Raw genomic sequence first — 17759 nt, 5'->3', positions numbered from 1 at the left:
TAGTGTGTGTGTTCCAGATAGAATGTAGTATGGAAGTAGATATAGCTGCATAATCTCGGATGGAGGTAAGAGAAATGTGGACTGACTAGAGCAAAGTTCCTGTCCTTTTCTCTGCACTGCATTGTGTAAAAACCCTCAACTCCTCCCTGTTTCTCTCCTCCCCCTGCCTCATTCCCTGTCTTCTTCTTGCCCTCCCTCTCTTCAGCTCTGTCCCAGAATTCAGATGGCTTAGACCTGTCTGATGCCTTGGATGACGTCTCTATAGCAAGTAAGTCAAGAAAGACGGTCGGACTGTAAAATACACAATATTCATAGACTTCAGATTTACTACTGCAGTATCTACCATACAGTCTGGATTCATGCTTTATGTCTATGAAATCATACATCACTACCATGAATTCATGGTCGATGGATTCATGTACAGCGCCTTCAGAATGTATTCACACCCGTTGGCTTTTTCCACATTTTTACAGCCTGAATTTAAAATGGATTAAATTGCAAAAAAAATTGTTACTGGTTACTGCACACAATACCCTGTAATGTCCAAGTGGAATTGTGTTTTTTTTTGTTTTTTTTTGCATGAATGAATTAAAAGCGGAAATGTCTTGAGTCAAGCCACATAAGTTGCATGGACTCACTCTGTCTGCAATAATAGTGTTTAACATGATTTATGAATGACTACCTGATCTCTGTACCCAACACATGCAATTATCTGTAAGGTCCCTCAGTCAAGCACTGACTTTCAAGCACAGACTCAACCACTAAGACCAGGGCGTGACAGGAGGTCTTCCAATGCCCCAATAAAAAGTGCATGGAACTCCCTTCCATCTTATATAGAGCAAGAGAACAGCAAACCTGGTTTCAAAAAAACTCCCCCATGTGACTTACTTATTGTGTGTATGTACTGACGTATGTGTAACTGATAGATGCGCGCACACACACACACACACACAGTAAATGTTCATGTTTTTAAATGTATTGTTAGTTTTTTTTGTCTGTCTTTTCCATTATGTTTCCGACCTCAGTAAGACGTTGGCTAATGGGGATCCCTAATAAATAAAACCTATTGGTAGATGGATAAAAACAAAAAAGAAGACATTGAACATCCCTTTGAGCATGGTGACGTTATTAATTCCACTTTGGATGGTGGATCAATACACCCAGTCACTACAAAGGTTGTAGCCTAAACCGTTAAAACACACACCCTATCCCCTCAGCCCTCAAATTATGTGGACACTTCTGTTAACGTGTCATGACGTCTGTCGATTATACACTTGCAGGGCGAGGGAGGAAGGAATGATTTTTAAATGGACCACCGTTGGCCTGAAATTCACCATTCGTTCATCCCGCGATGATTGTGTTTTCAGCCACCGGTAGCTTGTTTGTGCTTTATATGCGCTACAGTCAATTATGAGTGCATGTCTACTTATATTAACTATATAAATATTAAAATATGCCTACTGTATGATAGATAACAAATTAATTAGCTAACTAATGTTAGCCTGCCTAGCTGGAACTTTTGAAAAAGGAATTTTTATTTATTTCTACAATTTCCAAAAGAAACATATTTACTTTTTAAAAGACATGTTTGTGCCGTCGTGTGCATTAGTAGCACAATTTCTAACATATCTGCATTTGTTTTTACTTAAACTTTTATGTTGACTAATCCATTGATGTTGGTTTTAAGTTTTGGCTGACTTTTCTTAGCGGATGTACAATCGTCGTGAATTATGGGGAGTTTCTGGCCCCGGAGTGAACATAATTGCACACTCACAAAGCCGACTAAAAACGAGGGCTGAGGGGCTTACGTCGCAAACTTCCCTTGCTTGGCTAATCATTTGGACCGCCCTCCAAGATGGCGACAGGGATTCCCACAAGGGCACAAGGCGAGGCTATGTGGACGAGGGTGTGTCTTTTTTTATGAGTTTAAACCGCAGCCAAAGATACAGGTGTCCTTCCTAACTGGAGAGGAAAGAAACCACTCAGGGATTTCACCGTGAGGCCAATGGTCACTTTAAAACACTTACAGAGTTGAATGGTTCTGATAGGAGATAACTGAGAGTGGATCAACAACATTGTAGTTACTCCACAATACTAACCTAATTGACAGAGTGAAAAGAAGGAAGCCTGTACAGAATACATTTTTTCCAAAATATGCATCCTGATTACAATAAGGTGTTACAACAAGGGGAATACTTTCTGAAGGCACTTGTATGCCATTATTTAACAATGTATTTCTGGTCCCTGAGTATGAAGTCTGACTACTAATTTAGGTACATTCTGACTGTGTTGATGTAGCTATATTCTGTATGACATTTTTCTAACAATACGTTTGTATGCGCTGGCTATGAAGTCGTTCATTTGCAAAAATAAATCTAAATTGAGGTACCAATTGCTGATTGTAGCTTCAATGCACTGTCTGACTGCATGTTTTATATGAATTAATATCATAATTTTGACTGTGTATTGATGTAGCTACATTCTGTATGATGACGTTCTCTTCTGTTCTTCTCTTCTATTCATCTCTAATCTTGTTCTGTTCTTTCTTCTCTCATTGCTTCTCTTCTCTCAGCAGCAGCCACACCTAAACCAGTAGGAGCAGGTAAACGATCCCAGATTCACAGATCAGTCTGAATATAGACTTTCTCTGCTATTGATTATATCTGCCTGTGCTGTAGCAACTGTGCTCACATGAGTAAGCACAAGGGTCCTCATTTATTTACATCTATTAACCCGGCAGGTATTTAATCAGGTATTGACCACATGAAAGACTACTAATAAAGTATTTTCTATTATTGATTATATCTAAGGTTCTAACGTTAGTACATGCCACAGGAGGTTGGTAGCGCCTTAATTGGGGAGGACGGGCTCATGGTAATGACTGGAGCGGAATAGGTGGAATGGTATCAGATACATCAAACACATGGGTTTCAGGTATTTGATGCCATTCCATTTGCTCTGCTCCGGACTTTATTATGAGCCGTTCTCCCCTCAGCAGCCTCCACTGGTGCCTTGGATTTCCCCTTTTAATCAGCATAATTCAGAGACCGTGTATAGGCTTACTTTTTATTCTCTACTGTAGCTATGCTCTATAGGCCTACTTAGCACATGCTTAAGCACAAAGCTGGTAAATCATACTAATCTCCTAAACAGGTATTAGGCATTGGCGCAGTGGTCTAAGGCATTGCATCTCAGTGCATCTAGAGGCATCACTACAGACCCTGGTTAGATTCCAGGCTGTATCACAACCTGCCATGATTGGGTGTCCCATAGGGCGGCGCACAATTGGGCCAGCGTCGTCCGGGTTTGGCCGGAGTAGGCCGTCATTGTAAATAAGAATTTGTTCTTAACTGGGATGCCTAGTTAAATAAAGGTTAAATAAATACAATGTTATGGCCTTGATTCAATCCGGACCGTGGCAGGGTGCTTGACATTTTAAAGGTCTCGGACAGTCATTCTGATTTCCATGTAAAATTGCCCATAATAATATCACAATAATATCACCCATAATATTTGTTTTGGATAGAAATGCTCAAAATCTGAGGAAAACTATCAAGAAGTTTTAAAAGACAGGCTGAGTGGGTGGGGAGCTTATATTAATTCATAGTATTTGATCAATGTCAATTTTATTTATACATTTCCTGTTTGGCATGTCTCTTGTGATGCTGTTCACAGCAGTGCTGATTGATGTGTTGTTCCATGCTGGCTGAAGACCTAGCTAGCCAGTAACTAGCTAACATCAGACACAGGTGAAGACCTAGCTAGACAGTAACTAGCTAACACCAGACACAGATGAAGACCTAACTAGTCAGTAACTAGCTAACACCAGACACAGATGAAGACCTAGCTAGTCAGTAACTAGCTAACACCAGACACAGATGAAGACCTAGCTAGTCAGTAACTAGCTAACACCAGACACAGATGAAGACCTAGCTAGCCAGCTAACACCAGACACAGATGAAGACCTAGCTAGCCAGCTAACACCAGACACAGATGAAGACCTAGCTAGACAGTAACTAGCTAACACCAGACACAGATGAAGACCTAGCTAGACAGTAACTAGCTAACACCAGACACAGATGAAGACCTAGCTAGACAGTAACTAGCTAACACCAGACACAGATGAAGACCTAGCTAGACAGTAACTAGCTAACACCAGACACAGATGAAGACCTAGCTAGACAGTAACTAGCTAACACCAGACACAGATGAAGACCTAGCTAGACAGTAACTAGCTAACACCAGACACAGATGAAGACCTAGCTAGATAGTAACTAGCTAACACCAGACACAGATGAAGACCTAGCTAGACAGTAACTAGCTAACACCAGACACAGATGAAGACCTAGCTAGACAGTAACTAGCTAACACCAGACACAGATGAAGACCTAGCTAGACAGTAACTAGCTAACACCAGACACAGATGAAGACCTAGCTAGACAGTAACTAGCTAACACTAGACACAGATGAAGACCTAGCTAGCCAGTAACTAGCTAACACCAGACACAGATGAAGACCTAGCTAGCCAGTAACTAGCTAACACCAGACACAGATGAAGACCTAGCTAGCCAGTAACTAGCTAACACCAGACACAGATGAAGACCTAGCTAGCCAGTAACTAGCTAACACCAGACACAGATGAAGACCTAGCTAGCCAGTAACTAGCTAACACCAGACACAGATGAAGACCTAGCTAGTCAGTAACTAGCGAACACCAGACACAGATGAAAGGGGAAACATACACTGAGTGTACAAAACATTAAGAACACCTTGCTAATATTGAGTTGGTTTTCTTGCTGGGAAACGTAACAATATAATAAAATATCATCCAATTTAATAAAAAAACATTGACTGTTTGACTGTTCATGACCTTTAAAAGGTAACTTCCGATTGAGCCGACATATGCAGCGTTTACCCCCAAACGCTGTCTCTTCAAATGCGGGAACATTGCCTTTCAATGTCAATCGCACTATAACGCGGATATTCCGCGGTCTGGATTGAATCTAACCCTGGTTTGACTGTACTGACCTCAGCTATTGTGATGTTCCTCATGTGCCATTGTGATGGTCCTCATGTGCCATTGTGATGACGTTCCTTGTGTGCCGTCTTTGGAGAAGATGAGGAGATCACCCCCACCAAGGCTCCTCCTAAAGCCCCAGCCACTAAGGCCCCGTCACACAAGCCCAAGCCACGTAAGAACACACACACCTCATAAGGGTCCTCCTAAAGCCACAGCCACCAAGGCTCGGCTCAAGCCCAAACCAGAGGACACATGAGGAAGAAACCACCTTAACATACAGGCTTTCTAATCAGACCCTTCACACTTAACAAGTGAATGGAAAAATGCCTACTTACTACAGTTTTGTCTGCAACTATATACTACTTGCTAACATACTAAGACTGCTACTCTATAATACTACTTGCTAACATACTAAGACTGCTACTCTATAATACTACTAGCTACCATACTAAAACTGCTACTCTATAACACTACTAGCTACCATACTAAAACTGCTAATCTATAATACTACTAGCTACCATACTAAGACTGCTACTCTATAATACTACTAGCTACAATACTAAGACTGCTACTCTATAATACTAGCTACATACTAAGACTGCTACTCTATAATACTACTAGCTACCATACTAAGACTGCTACTCTATAATACTAGCTAACATACTAAGACTGCTACTCTATAATACTACTCGCTAACATACTAAGACTGCTACTCTATAATACTACTAGCTACCATACTACGACTGCTACTCTATAATACTACTAGCTACCATACTAAGACTGCTACTCTATAATACTACTCGCTACCACACTAAGACTGCTACTCTACAATACTACTAGCTACCACACTAAGACTGCTACTCTATAATACTAGCTACCATACTAAGACTGCTACTATATAATGCTAGCTACCATACTAAGACTGCTACTCTATAATACTACTAGCTACCATACTAAGACTGCTACTATATAATGCTACTAGCTACCATACTAAGACTGCTACTCTATAATACTAGCTAACATACTAAGACTGCTACTCTATAATACTACTCGCTAACATACTAAGACTGCTACTCTATAATACTACTAGCTAACATACTATGACTGCTACTATATACTACTAGCTAACATGCTATGACTGCTACTATATACTACTAGCTAACATACTAAGACTGCTACTCTACAATACTACTAGCTACCACACTAAGACTGCTACTCTATAATACTAGCTACCATACTAAGACTGCTACTATATAATGCTAGCTACCATACTAAGACTGCTACTCTATAATACTACTAGCTACCATACTAAGACTGCTACTATATAATGCTAGCTAACATACTAAGACTGCTACTCTATAATACTACTAGCTACCATACTAAGACTGCTACTCTATAATACTACTAGCTACCATACTAAGACTGCTACTCTATAATACTACTAGCTACCATACTAAGACTGCTACTATACACTACTACTAGCTACCATACTAAGACTGCTACTATATACTACTAGCTAACATACTATGACTGCTACTATATACTACTAGCTAACATACTAAGACTGCTACTCTATAATACTACTAGCTACCACACTAAGACTGCTACTCTACAATACTACTAGCTACCACACTAAGACTGCTACTCTATAATACTAGCTACCATACTAAGACTGCTACTATATAATGCTAGCTACCATACTAAGACTGCTACTCTATAATACTACTAGCTACCATACTAAGACTGCTACTATATAATGCTACTAGCTACCATACTAAGACTGCTACTCTATAATACTAGCTAACATACTAAGACTGCTACTATATAATGCTAGCTACCATACTAAGACTGCTACTCTATAATACTACTAGCTACCATACTAAGACTGCTACTATATAATGCTACTAGCTACCATACTAAGACTGCTACTCTATAATACTAGCTAACATACTAAGACTGCTACTCTATAATACTACTCGCTAACATACTAAGACTGCTACTCTATAATACTACTAGCTAACATACTATGACTGCTACTATATACTACTAGCTAACATACTATGACTGCTACTATATACTACTAGCTAACATACTAAGACTGCTACTCTACAATACTACTAGCTACCACACTAAGACTGCTACTCTATAATACTAGCTACCATACTAAGACTGCTACTATATAATGCTAGCTACCATACTAAGACTGCTACTCTATAATACTACTAGCTACCATACTAAGACTGCTACTATATAATGCTAGCTAACATACTAAGACTGCTACTCTATAATACTACTAGCTACCATACTAAGACTGCTACTCTATAATACTACTAGCTACCATACTAAGACTGCTACTCTATAATACTACTAGCTACCATACTAAGACTGCTACTATACACTACTACTAGCTACCATACTAAGACTGCTACTATATACTACTAGCTAACATACTATGACTGCTACTATATACTACTAGCTAACATACTATGACTGCTACTATATACTACTAGCTAACATACTATGACTGCTACTATATACTACTAGCTAACATACTAAGACTGCTGCTCTACTAATCCAGCATTCATTTAGTCTCTCGTTTAGAAGAGGCTTTTACCCAAAGTGGCTCACAGGTAGGCTATAGAGACGGCCGGGGATGTACTTAGCAATAAAATGGCTACAGTAGACAGACCTAGTTTACAGTCAGTGCTTGTCAAGAGATAATGCTTATGTTAAATGCAGTCTGAGGTTTGACTTGGCTGGAACAGCCTACTACCTAGTTGATGGGTAAACTATTTGACAACATAGTCTAGACAATGCTTAAGATGGATCACGACACGAACACCCTTTTGAGAACCACTGCTGTGCCACCATAGTTCCATCAACACATGTATGTTTGTACCTCTCGTGTCAATCAAGTTGTCCCTTATTTGGTTGGTCAGTCTTGCCCTTGAAAACCTTGTCTATGTTGTGGTTTTAACTTGAATGTAGATTGCAGTCAGCCTACTATTCTCTGTGTGTGTGTGTGTGTGTGTGTGTGTGTGTGTGTGTGTGTGTGTGTGTGTGTGTGTGTGTGTGTGTGTGTGTGTGTGTGTGTGTGTGTGTGTGTGTGTGTGTGTGTGTGTGTGTGTGTGTGTGCGCGTGTGCGTGCCCTAAACCTCACAAGCACCTCTACTACAGTGCTGTATGTGACTCCATTAACCCTACTAGAGCGATCACTACACTAACAGACCTGTACACAATTTGTAGTAACACTACTACTCTAGATATAATCCGAAGCGTGGAAGATCCACATTATACCTCAATTGAAATGTAAAAGTAATTTAAGATTGAGCCACCATCTTTGAATGCAGTCACCGCGAATGCAGGAACATTGCCATTCAATTTCAATTACGCTATTGCCTAATCTTCCGCGCTTCGGATTGAATCTAGCCGTAAGCCTAGCATTAAGCCTAGCCTGGTTAAACCAGACTAAATGTTAACCAGGTTATACTAACCCCTGAGCTCTCACTACACTAACAGATGAGTTCCAGGCTGATTTTGACTTTGGGCCCAGCCTTCGCCCTGGCCTCGCCACCAAGGGTCCCCGTACCCCACCGAAGCTCCAGCCCGGTTGGTACTGCTCGCTTAACAAACAGACCTGGATTCAAATAATATTAGAAATGTTCAAGTTGAGCTTTTTCTGTAGCCTGCCTAGAGTGCCAAGCAAGCTCAATCAAGCACAGATAAAGTATTTGAAATTATTTTGAGTAGTACTTGAACACAGGCCTGTTAACGAACCATCCCCATTCCCCAATTAGAACCACCGTCCTGTTGTTGTCAAGTCTGGGTTCTGTCCCAAATGGCACCCCTATTCCCTACGCAGTGCACTACTTTTGACCAGGGCCCCTAGTGCACTACTTCCTACATACTACCCTATGTGGGTAATAGGGTGCCATTTCAGATGCTGCCTATCAATATCGATATACCCCCCTCCCCCATCATGTAGTTGGTCACCCATCTGCGCTGCTGGTCAAAGGTCTAGCGCTGGGTCGGAGTGATGTACGTCTCCTGTCAGAAGACGATGCTTATGTCCCTTCAATCTAAAACAGAGGTATAGATATATAGAGTTTGGAAAACTCCGTTTGAGATTGTATCTTTTTTATTGGCGGCCATTTTGACACCAGATGTTCCATGCGTTCAAATTAGAAAGGAGATTAGAAGGTTAATGCCATGGAATGTTTAGAACCAACATGGAGGCTAGTTTGCCAAACTCTCTCTATTGTACGGCTCTGATGATCTAAACTAGCTTCCTTGTTCCTGGTATCTGCTTTCTCTCATGACCAATGATCTGATTGGACTGGACAGATGACAACTCCTATTGGTTATAATGGAGGAGATGAGGAAAGGAAGCCGGTGAAGATTATTGGGACACGGTCCACGTATAGACATTCACACACATTGTAGTGATATCTTGCCTGCGTCAACGACATCCTGTGTAGCATGCTATTGTAGACACTCTGTAGGTACACTCACCATGTTGTTTACATATTGTTGTCTTTGTTGCCACACATGTTGTGTCGTGTATGCATGCGTGGGTCGTGTTGTGTGTTTGCATCTCATTATCTCGGTTGTTTGTTTTTTTTAGCCACAGAATGCTGTCATTTTCTTGAATTCAACAAACGGGCAGTGTGACTTTTGAATGACCTTTGGACATTCGGTATCTATTGAGTACCAAAATAGAGTATATGTGAGTGCTTCCTGGATGTCTTCCACACATTCTAGTTTCGGAGATGTTTTCTCGACTGTGTGGCTACTGGAAGCTGTGAAAGCAGTGACGTCTCATCTTCTTTTGTGTTCGTATTTGTCTGTATGTATGTATCTATGGATCTGTACAATGTGTGGAAAACTGATATTGTAGACCAGGGGTACTCAACTCTGACCCTACGAGGTCCGGAGCCTGCTGGTTTTCTGTTCTACCTGGTCATTAATTGCACACACCTGGTGTCCCAGGTCTAAATCAGTCCCGGATTAGAGGGGAACAATGAAAAAATACATTGGAACTGGCTTAGAGAACCAGAGTTGCGTTTGGGGGCTGTAGACATTAAGTTACCATGTATAGAATGTATCTCTTCACAGATGCTGTATATTGTGACTATGCTGTTTGCTTTTCCTCCTGGTTGAGACATGTTAGATATACTGTAGATTCCATTTTTTTTTTTTTGCCCGACTCGCATTTGAACTTTTACCCATGATCTTTGACCTCTGACCTGTGACCTCTCCCTGCAGCCTCTGATGAGTTTGACCTGAGTGATGCTCTGGATCCCAACAATGACATTGGAGGGAAGGACAAGAACAAGGGACAAGCAGGTTATTGTTTATTTTTGTTATAATTTATTTATGTATGAATTACTTTTGTTCTTATTCTGTTTGTGTAGAGTATGTCATTCAGAAGTGTGGGTTTGCAGTAGGTATGGTATACATATTGTAGTGGACAGCAGTAGGTATGGTATACATATTGTAGTGGAGCAGCAGTAGATATGGTATACATATTGTAGTGGAGCAGCAGTAGGTATGGTATACATATTGTAGTGGAGCAGCAGTAGGTATGGTATACATATTGTAGTGGAGCAGCAGTAGGTATGGTATACATATTGTAGTGGAGCAGCAGTAGGTATGGTATACATATTGTAGTGGAGCAGCAGTAGGTATGGTATACATATTGTAGTGGAGCAGCAGTAGGTATGGTATACATATTGTAGTGGACAGCAGTAGATATGGTATACATATTGTAGTGGAGCAGCAGTAGATATGGTATACATTTTGTAGTGGAGCAGCAGTAGGTATGGTATACATATTGTAGTGGAGCAGCAGTAGGTATGGTATACATATTGTAGTGGAGCAGCAGTAGGTATGGTATACATATTGTAGTGGAGCAGCAGTAGATATGGTATACATATTGTAGTGGAGCAGCAGTAGATATGGTATACATATTGTAGTGGAGCAGCAGTAGATATGGTATACATATTGTAGTGGAGCAGCAGTAGATATGGTATACATATTGTAGTGGACAGCAGTAGATATGGTATACATATTGTAGTGGAGCAGCAGTAGGTATGGTATACATATTGTAGTGGACAGCAGTAGATATGGTATACATATTGTAGTGGACAGCAGTAGATATGGTATACATATTGTAGTGGAGCAGCAGTAGGTATGGTATACATATTGTAGTGGAGCAGCAGTAGGTATGGTATACATATTGTAGTGGAGCAGCAGTAGGTATGGTATACATATTGTAGTGGAGCAGCAGTAGGTATGGTATACATATTGTAGTGGAGCAGCAGTAGGTATGGTATACATATTGTAGTGGAGCAGCAGTAGGTATGGTATACATATTGTAGTGGAGCAGCAGTAGATATGGTATACATATTGTAGTGGAGCAGCAGTAGATATGGTATACATATTGTAGTGGAGCAGCAGTAGGTATGGTATACATATTGTAGTGGAGCAGCAGTAGGTATGGTATACATATTGTAGTGGAGCAGCAGTAGGTATGGTATACATATTGTAGTGGAGCAGCAGTAGGTATTATGGTATACATATTGTAGTGGAGCAGCAGTAGATATGGTATACATATTGTAGTGGAGCAGCAGTAGGTATGGTATACATATTGTAGTGGAGCAGCAGTAGATATGGTATACATATTGTAGTGGAGCAGCAGTAGGTATGGTATACATATTGTAGTGGAGCAGCAGTAGGTATGGTATACATATTGTAGTGGACAGTAGTAGGTATTATGGTATACATATTGTAGTGGAGCAGCAGTAGGTATTATGGTATACATATTGTAGTGGAGCAGCAGTAGGTATGGTATACATATTGTAGTGGACAGCAGTAGGTATTATGGTATACATATTGTAGTGGAGCAGCAGTAGGTATGGTATACATATTGTAGTGGAGCAGCAGTAGGTATGGTATACATATTGTAGTGGAGCAGCAGTAGGTATGGTATACATATTGTAGTGGAGCAGCAGTAGGTATGGTATACATATTGTAGTGGAGCAGCAGTAGGTATGGTATACATATTGTAGTGGACAGCAGTAGGTATGGTATACATATTGTAGTGGAGCAGCAGTAGGTATGGTATACATATTGTAGTGGAGCAGCAGTAGGTATTATGGTATACATATTGTAGTGGACAGCAGTAGATATGGTATACATATTGTAGTGGAGCAGCAGTAGGTATGGTATACATATTGTAGTGGAGCAGCAGTAGGTATGGTATACATATTGTAGTGGAGCAGCAGTAGGTATGGTATACATATTGTAGTGGAGCAGCAGTAGGTATGGTATACATATTGTAGTGGAGCAGCAGTAGGTATGGTATACATATTGTAGTGGAGCAGCAGTAGGTATGGTATACATATTGTAGTGGACAGCAGTAGATATGGTATACATATTGTAGTGGACAGCAGTAGATATGGTATACATATTGTAGTGGAGCAGCAGTAGGTATGGTATACATATTGTAGTGGACAGCAGTAGGTATGGTATACATATTGTAGTGGACAGCAGTAGATATGGTATACATATTGTAGTGGACAGCAGTAGATATGGTATACATATTGTAGTGGAGCAGCAGTAGGTATGGTATACATATTGTAGTGGAGCAGCGGTAGGTATGGTATACATATTGTAGTGGAGCAGCAGTAGGTATGGTATACATATTGTAGTGGAGCAGCGGTAGATATGGTATACATATTGTAGTGGAGCAGCAGTAGGTATGGTATACATATTGTAGTGGAGCAATAGTAGGTATGGTATACATATTGTAGTGGAGCAGCAGTAGGTATGGTATACATATTGTAGTGGAGCAGCAGTAGGTATGGTATACATATTGTAGTGGACAGCAGTAGATATGGTATACATATTGTAGTGGAGCAGTAGTAGGTATGGTATACATATTGTAGTGGACAGCAGTAGGTATGGTATACATATTGTAGTGGAGCAGCAGTAGGTATGGTATACATATTGTAGTGGAGCAGCAGTAGGTATGGTATACATATTGTAGTGGACAGCAGTAGATATGGTATACATATTGTAGTGGAGCAGTAGTAGGTATGGTATACATATTGTAGTGGACAGCAGTAGGTATGGTATACATATTGTAGTGGACAGCAGTAGGTATGGTATACATATTGTAGTGGACAGCAGTAGATATGGTATACATATTGTAGTGGACAGCAGTAGGTATGGTATACATATTGTAGTGGAGCAGCAGTAGGTATGGTATACATATTGTAGTGGACAGCAGTAGATATGGTATACATATTGTAGTGGAGCAGCAGTAGGTATGGTATACATATTGTAGTGGAGCAGCAGTAGGTATGGTATACATATTGTAGTGGAGCAGCAGTAGGTATGGTATACATATTGTAGTGGAGCAGCAGTAGGTATGGTATACATATTGTAGTGGAGCAGCAGTAGGTATGGTATACATATTGTAGTGGACAGCAGTAGATATGGTATACATATTGTAGTGGAGCAGCAGTAGGTATGGTATACATATTGTAGTGGAGCAGCAGTAGGTATGGTATACATATTGTAGTGGAGCAGCAGTAGGTATGGTATACATATTGTAGTGGAGCAGCAGTAGGTATGGTATACATATTGTAGTGGAGCAGCAGTAGATATGGTATACATATTGTAGTGGAGCAGCAGTAGGTATGGTATACATATTGTAGTGGAGCAGCAGTAGGTATGGTATACATATTGTAGTGGAGCAGCAGTAGGTATGGTATACATATTGTAGTGGAGCAGCAGTAGGTATGGTATACATATTGTAGTGGAGCAGCAGTAGGTATGGTATACATATTGTAGTGGAGCAGCAGTAGGTATGGTATACATATTGTAGTGGAGCAGCAGTAGGTATGGTATACATATTGTAGTGGAGCAGCAGTAGGTATGGTATACATATTGTAGTGGAGCAGCAGTAGATATGGTATACATATTGTAGTGGACAGCAGTAGATATGGTATACATATTGTAGTGGAGCAGCAGTAGGTATGGTATACATATTGTAGTGGAGCAGCAGTAGGTATGGTATACATATTGTAGTGGAGCAGCAGTAGGTATGGTATACATATTGTAGTGGACAGCAGTAGATATGGTATACATATTGTAGTGGACAGCAGTAGGTATGGTATACATATTGTAGTGGAGCAGCAGTAGGTATGGTATAAATATTGTAGTGGAGCAGCAGTAGGTATGGTATACATATTGTAGTGGAGCAGCAGTAGGTATGCAGCAGTAGATATGGTATACATATTGTAGTGGAGCAGCAGTAGATATGGTATACATATTGTAGTGGACAGCAGTAGATATGGTATACATATTGTAGTGGAGCAGCAGTAGGTATGGTATACATATTGTAGTGGAGCAGCAGTAGGTATGGTATACATATTGTAGTGGAGCAGCAGTAGGTATGGTATACATATTGTAGTGGACAGCAGTAGGTATGGTATACATATTGTAGTGGAGCAGCAGTAGATATGGTATACATATTGTAGTGGAGCAGCAGTAGGTATGGTATACATATTGTAGTGGAGCAGCAGTAGGTATGGTATACATATTGTAGTGGAGCAGCAGTAGGTATGGTATACATATTGTAGTGGAGCAGCAGTAGGTATGGTATACATATTGTAGTGGACAGCAGTAGGTATGGTATACATATTGTAGTGGACAGCAGTAGATATGGTATACATATTGTAGTGGAGCAGCAGTAGGTATGGTATACATATTGTAGTGGAGCAGCAGTAGATATGGTATACATATTGTAGTGGAGCAGCAGTAGGTATGGTATACATATTGTAGTGGACAGCAGTAGGTATGGTATACATATTGTAGTGGAGCAGCAGTAGGTATGGTATACATATTGTAGTGGAGCAGCAGTAGGTATGGTATACATATTGTAGTGGAGCAGCAGTAGGTATGGTATACATATTGTAGTGGAGCAGCAGTAGGTATGGTATACATATTGTAGTGGAGCAGCAGTAGATATGGTATACATATTGTAGTGGAGCAGCAGTAGGTATGGTATACATATTGTAGTGGAGCAGCAGTAGGTATGGTATACATATTGTAGTGGAGCAGCAGTAGGTATGGTATACATATTGTAGTGGAGCAGCAGTAGGTATGGTATACATATTGTAGTGGAGCAGCAGTAGGTATGGTATACATATTGTAGTGGAGCAGCAGTAGGTATGGTATACATATTGTAGTGGAGCAGCAGTAGGTATGGTATACATATTGTAGTGGAGCAGCAGTAGATATGGTATACATATTGTAGTGGACAGCAGTAGATATGGTATACATATTGTAGTGGGCAGCAGTAGGTATGGTATACATATTGTAGTGGAGCAGCAGTAGGTATGGTATAAATATTGTAGTGGAGCAGCAGTAGGTATGGTATACATATTGTAGTGGAGCAGCAGTAGGTATGGTATACATATTGTAGTGGAGCAGCAGTAGGTATGGTATACATATTGTAGTGGAGCAGCAGTAGGTATGGTATACATATTGTAGTGGAGCAGCAGTAGGTATGGTATACATATTGTAGTGGAGCAGCAGTAGGTATGGTATACATATTGTAGTGGAGCAGCAGTAGATATGGTATACATATTGTAGTGGAGCAGCAGTAGATATGGTATACATATTGTAGTGGACAGCAGTAGGTATGGTATACATATTGTAGTGGAGCAGCAGTAGGTATGGTATAAATATTGTAGTGGAGCAGCAGTAGGTATGGTATACATATTGTAGTGGAGCAGCAGTAGGTATGCAGCAGGAGATATGGTATACATATTGTAGTGGAGCAGCAGTAGATATGGTATACATATTGTAGTGGAGCAGCAGTAGGTATGGTATACATATTGTAGTGGAGCAGCAGTAGGTATGGTATACATATTGTAGTGGAGCAGCAGTAGGTGTGGTATACATATTGTAGTGGAGCAGCAGTAGGTATGGTATACATATTGTAGTGGAGCAGCAGTAGGTATGGTATACATATTGTAGTGGAGCAGCAGTAGGTATTATGGTATACATATTGTAGTGGAGCAGCAGTAGGTATGGTATACATATTGTAGTGGAGCAGCAGTAGGTATTATGGTATACATATTGTAGTGGAGCAGCAGTAGGTATTATGGTATACATATTGTAGTGGAGCAGCAGTAGGTATGGTATGGTATACATATTGTAGTGGAGCAGCAGTAGGTATGGTATGGTATACATATTGTAGTGGAGCAGCAGTAGGTATGGTATACATATTGTAGTGGAGCAGCAGTAGGTATTATGGTATACATATTGTAGTGGAGCAGCAGTAGGTATTATGGTATACATATTGTAGTGGAGCAGCAGTAGGTATGGTATACATATTGTAGTGGAGCAGCAGTAGGTATTATGGTATACATATTGTAGTGGAGCAGCAGTAGGTATGGTATACATATTGTAGTGGAACAGCAGTAGGTATTATGGTATACATATTGTAGTGGAGCAGCAGTAGGTATGGTATACATATTGTAGTGGAGCAGCAGTAGGTATGGTATGCATATTGTAGTGGACAGCAGTAGGTATGGTATACATATTGTAGTGGAGCAGCAGTAGGTATGGTATACATATTGTAGTGGAGCAGCAGTAGGTATGGTATACATATTGTAGTGGAGCAGCAGTAGTTATGGTATACATATTGTAGTGGAGCAGCAGTAGATAGCTGGTGTAGAAAACTGTAGCAGTTGTAGTAGAGTAGCAAATACTAGGAATAGCAGTCATAGTAATAGGCTGTAGTATTAGTGTATTAGGTTTGATAGTCTGTATACTACAGTCACAGTAGTAGAATGGTAATATAGTATTTGTGAATTAGGGTTTGATAGTCTGTATACTATAGTCACAGTAGTATTATAGTACAGTGGTGGTATAGTATTAGTATATTAGGGTTTGATAGTCTTTATACTACAGTGGTATTATAGTATTTTGGTTTGATAGTCTGTATATTGCAGTAGTAGTAGTAGTAGTAGTAGTAGTGTGTTACTATCATAGTAACACTATATTAGCCTAGTATCAGAGGGTTTATGTGGTGTCATGTCATGTCTCGTCAGATAAAGGTATTGGAGGCGGAGGCAGGGGAGACAGAGCCCCCAGCAACAGAGGAGGGAACGGGGGTAAGAACCCTGCCTGACCTACCCAACCTGACCCTAACCTACCTGGTCAACCTGGATAAACTAAACCATGCCTGTCTACTGCGCCTACCCAAATCAACCCTAACCGGCCTGTCTACTGGGCTGGGGACCAGCTTTCTGCTCTGTTCTTGGATAATACCTAGTTCTATTTAACAGCATCCCTCTCTTTTAATATCCAATCTCTGTCCTTCTTTATATCACTCTATATTTGATCTATGTGTAAATGTGTAGAATTGCAGAAAATAAGCTTCAAAAGATAAATATTTTCAGCCTCATCTCAGCCTCATGGTGTACTGTGTGTGTACTGTGTGTGTACTGTGTGTGTACTGTGCACAAAGCATAGCTGATGGTCTATATCCTCACTCTATCCTGTTAATGTGGTGATAATATCTGGCAACCCTGATCCTTCTCTTTCTCCTTCCTGAATGACATCTGGCAACCCCGATCCTTCTCTTTCCCCTTCCTGAATGACATCTGGCAACCCTGATCCTTCTCTTTCTCCTTCCTGAATGACATCTGGCAACCCC

General features: G+C 40.4%; 1 protein-coding gene across 6 annotated transcripts in view; it reads left to right on the top strand.

The window, feature by feature from the left end:
- The window catches only part of LOC110531444 (CD99 antigen-like protein 2), a 39898-nt gene that overhangs the window by 12979 nt on the left and 9160 nt on the right, over positions 1 to 17759 (top strand). The window contains exons 2-7 of one of the 6 annotated variants that reach the window (XM_036987314.1): positions 206 to 268; positions 2576 to 2602; positions 5118 to 5192; positions 8540 to 8629; positions 10286 to 10366; positions 17152 to 17214. In XM_036987314.1, coding sequence (XP_036843209.1) covers positions 206 to 268; positions 2576 to 2602; positions 5118 to 5192; positions 8540 to 8629; positions 10286 to 10366; positions 17152 to 17214 — 399 coding nt within the window. Of the gene's footprint in view, positions 1 to 205; positions 269 to 2572; positions 2603 to 5117; positions 5193 to 8539; positions 8630 to 10285; positions 10367 to 17151; positions 17215 to 17759 lie in introns of all 6 variants that reach the window. The other 5 variants (XM_036987313.1, XM_036987317.1, XM_036987316.1 and 2 more) reach the window with 5 other exon arrangements.

This window comes from Oncorhynchus mykiss, chromosome 9 (genome assembly GCF_013265735.2).
Source record: "Oncorhynchus mykiss isolate Arlee chromosome 9, USDA_OmykA_1.1, whole genome shotgun sequence".
NCBI lineage: Eukaryota > Metazoa > Chordata > Actinopteri > Salmoniformes > Salmonidae > Oncorhynchus > Oncorhynchus mykiss.
Note: the sequence above shows the minus strand (reverse complement) of the source record. Positions and strands in the feature narration are given on the sequence as shown.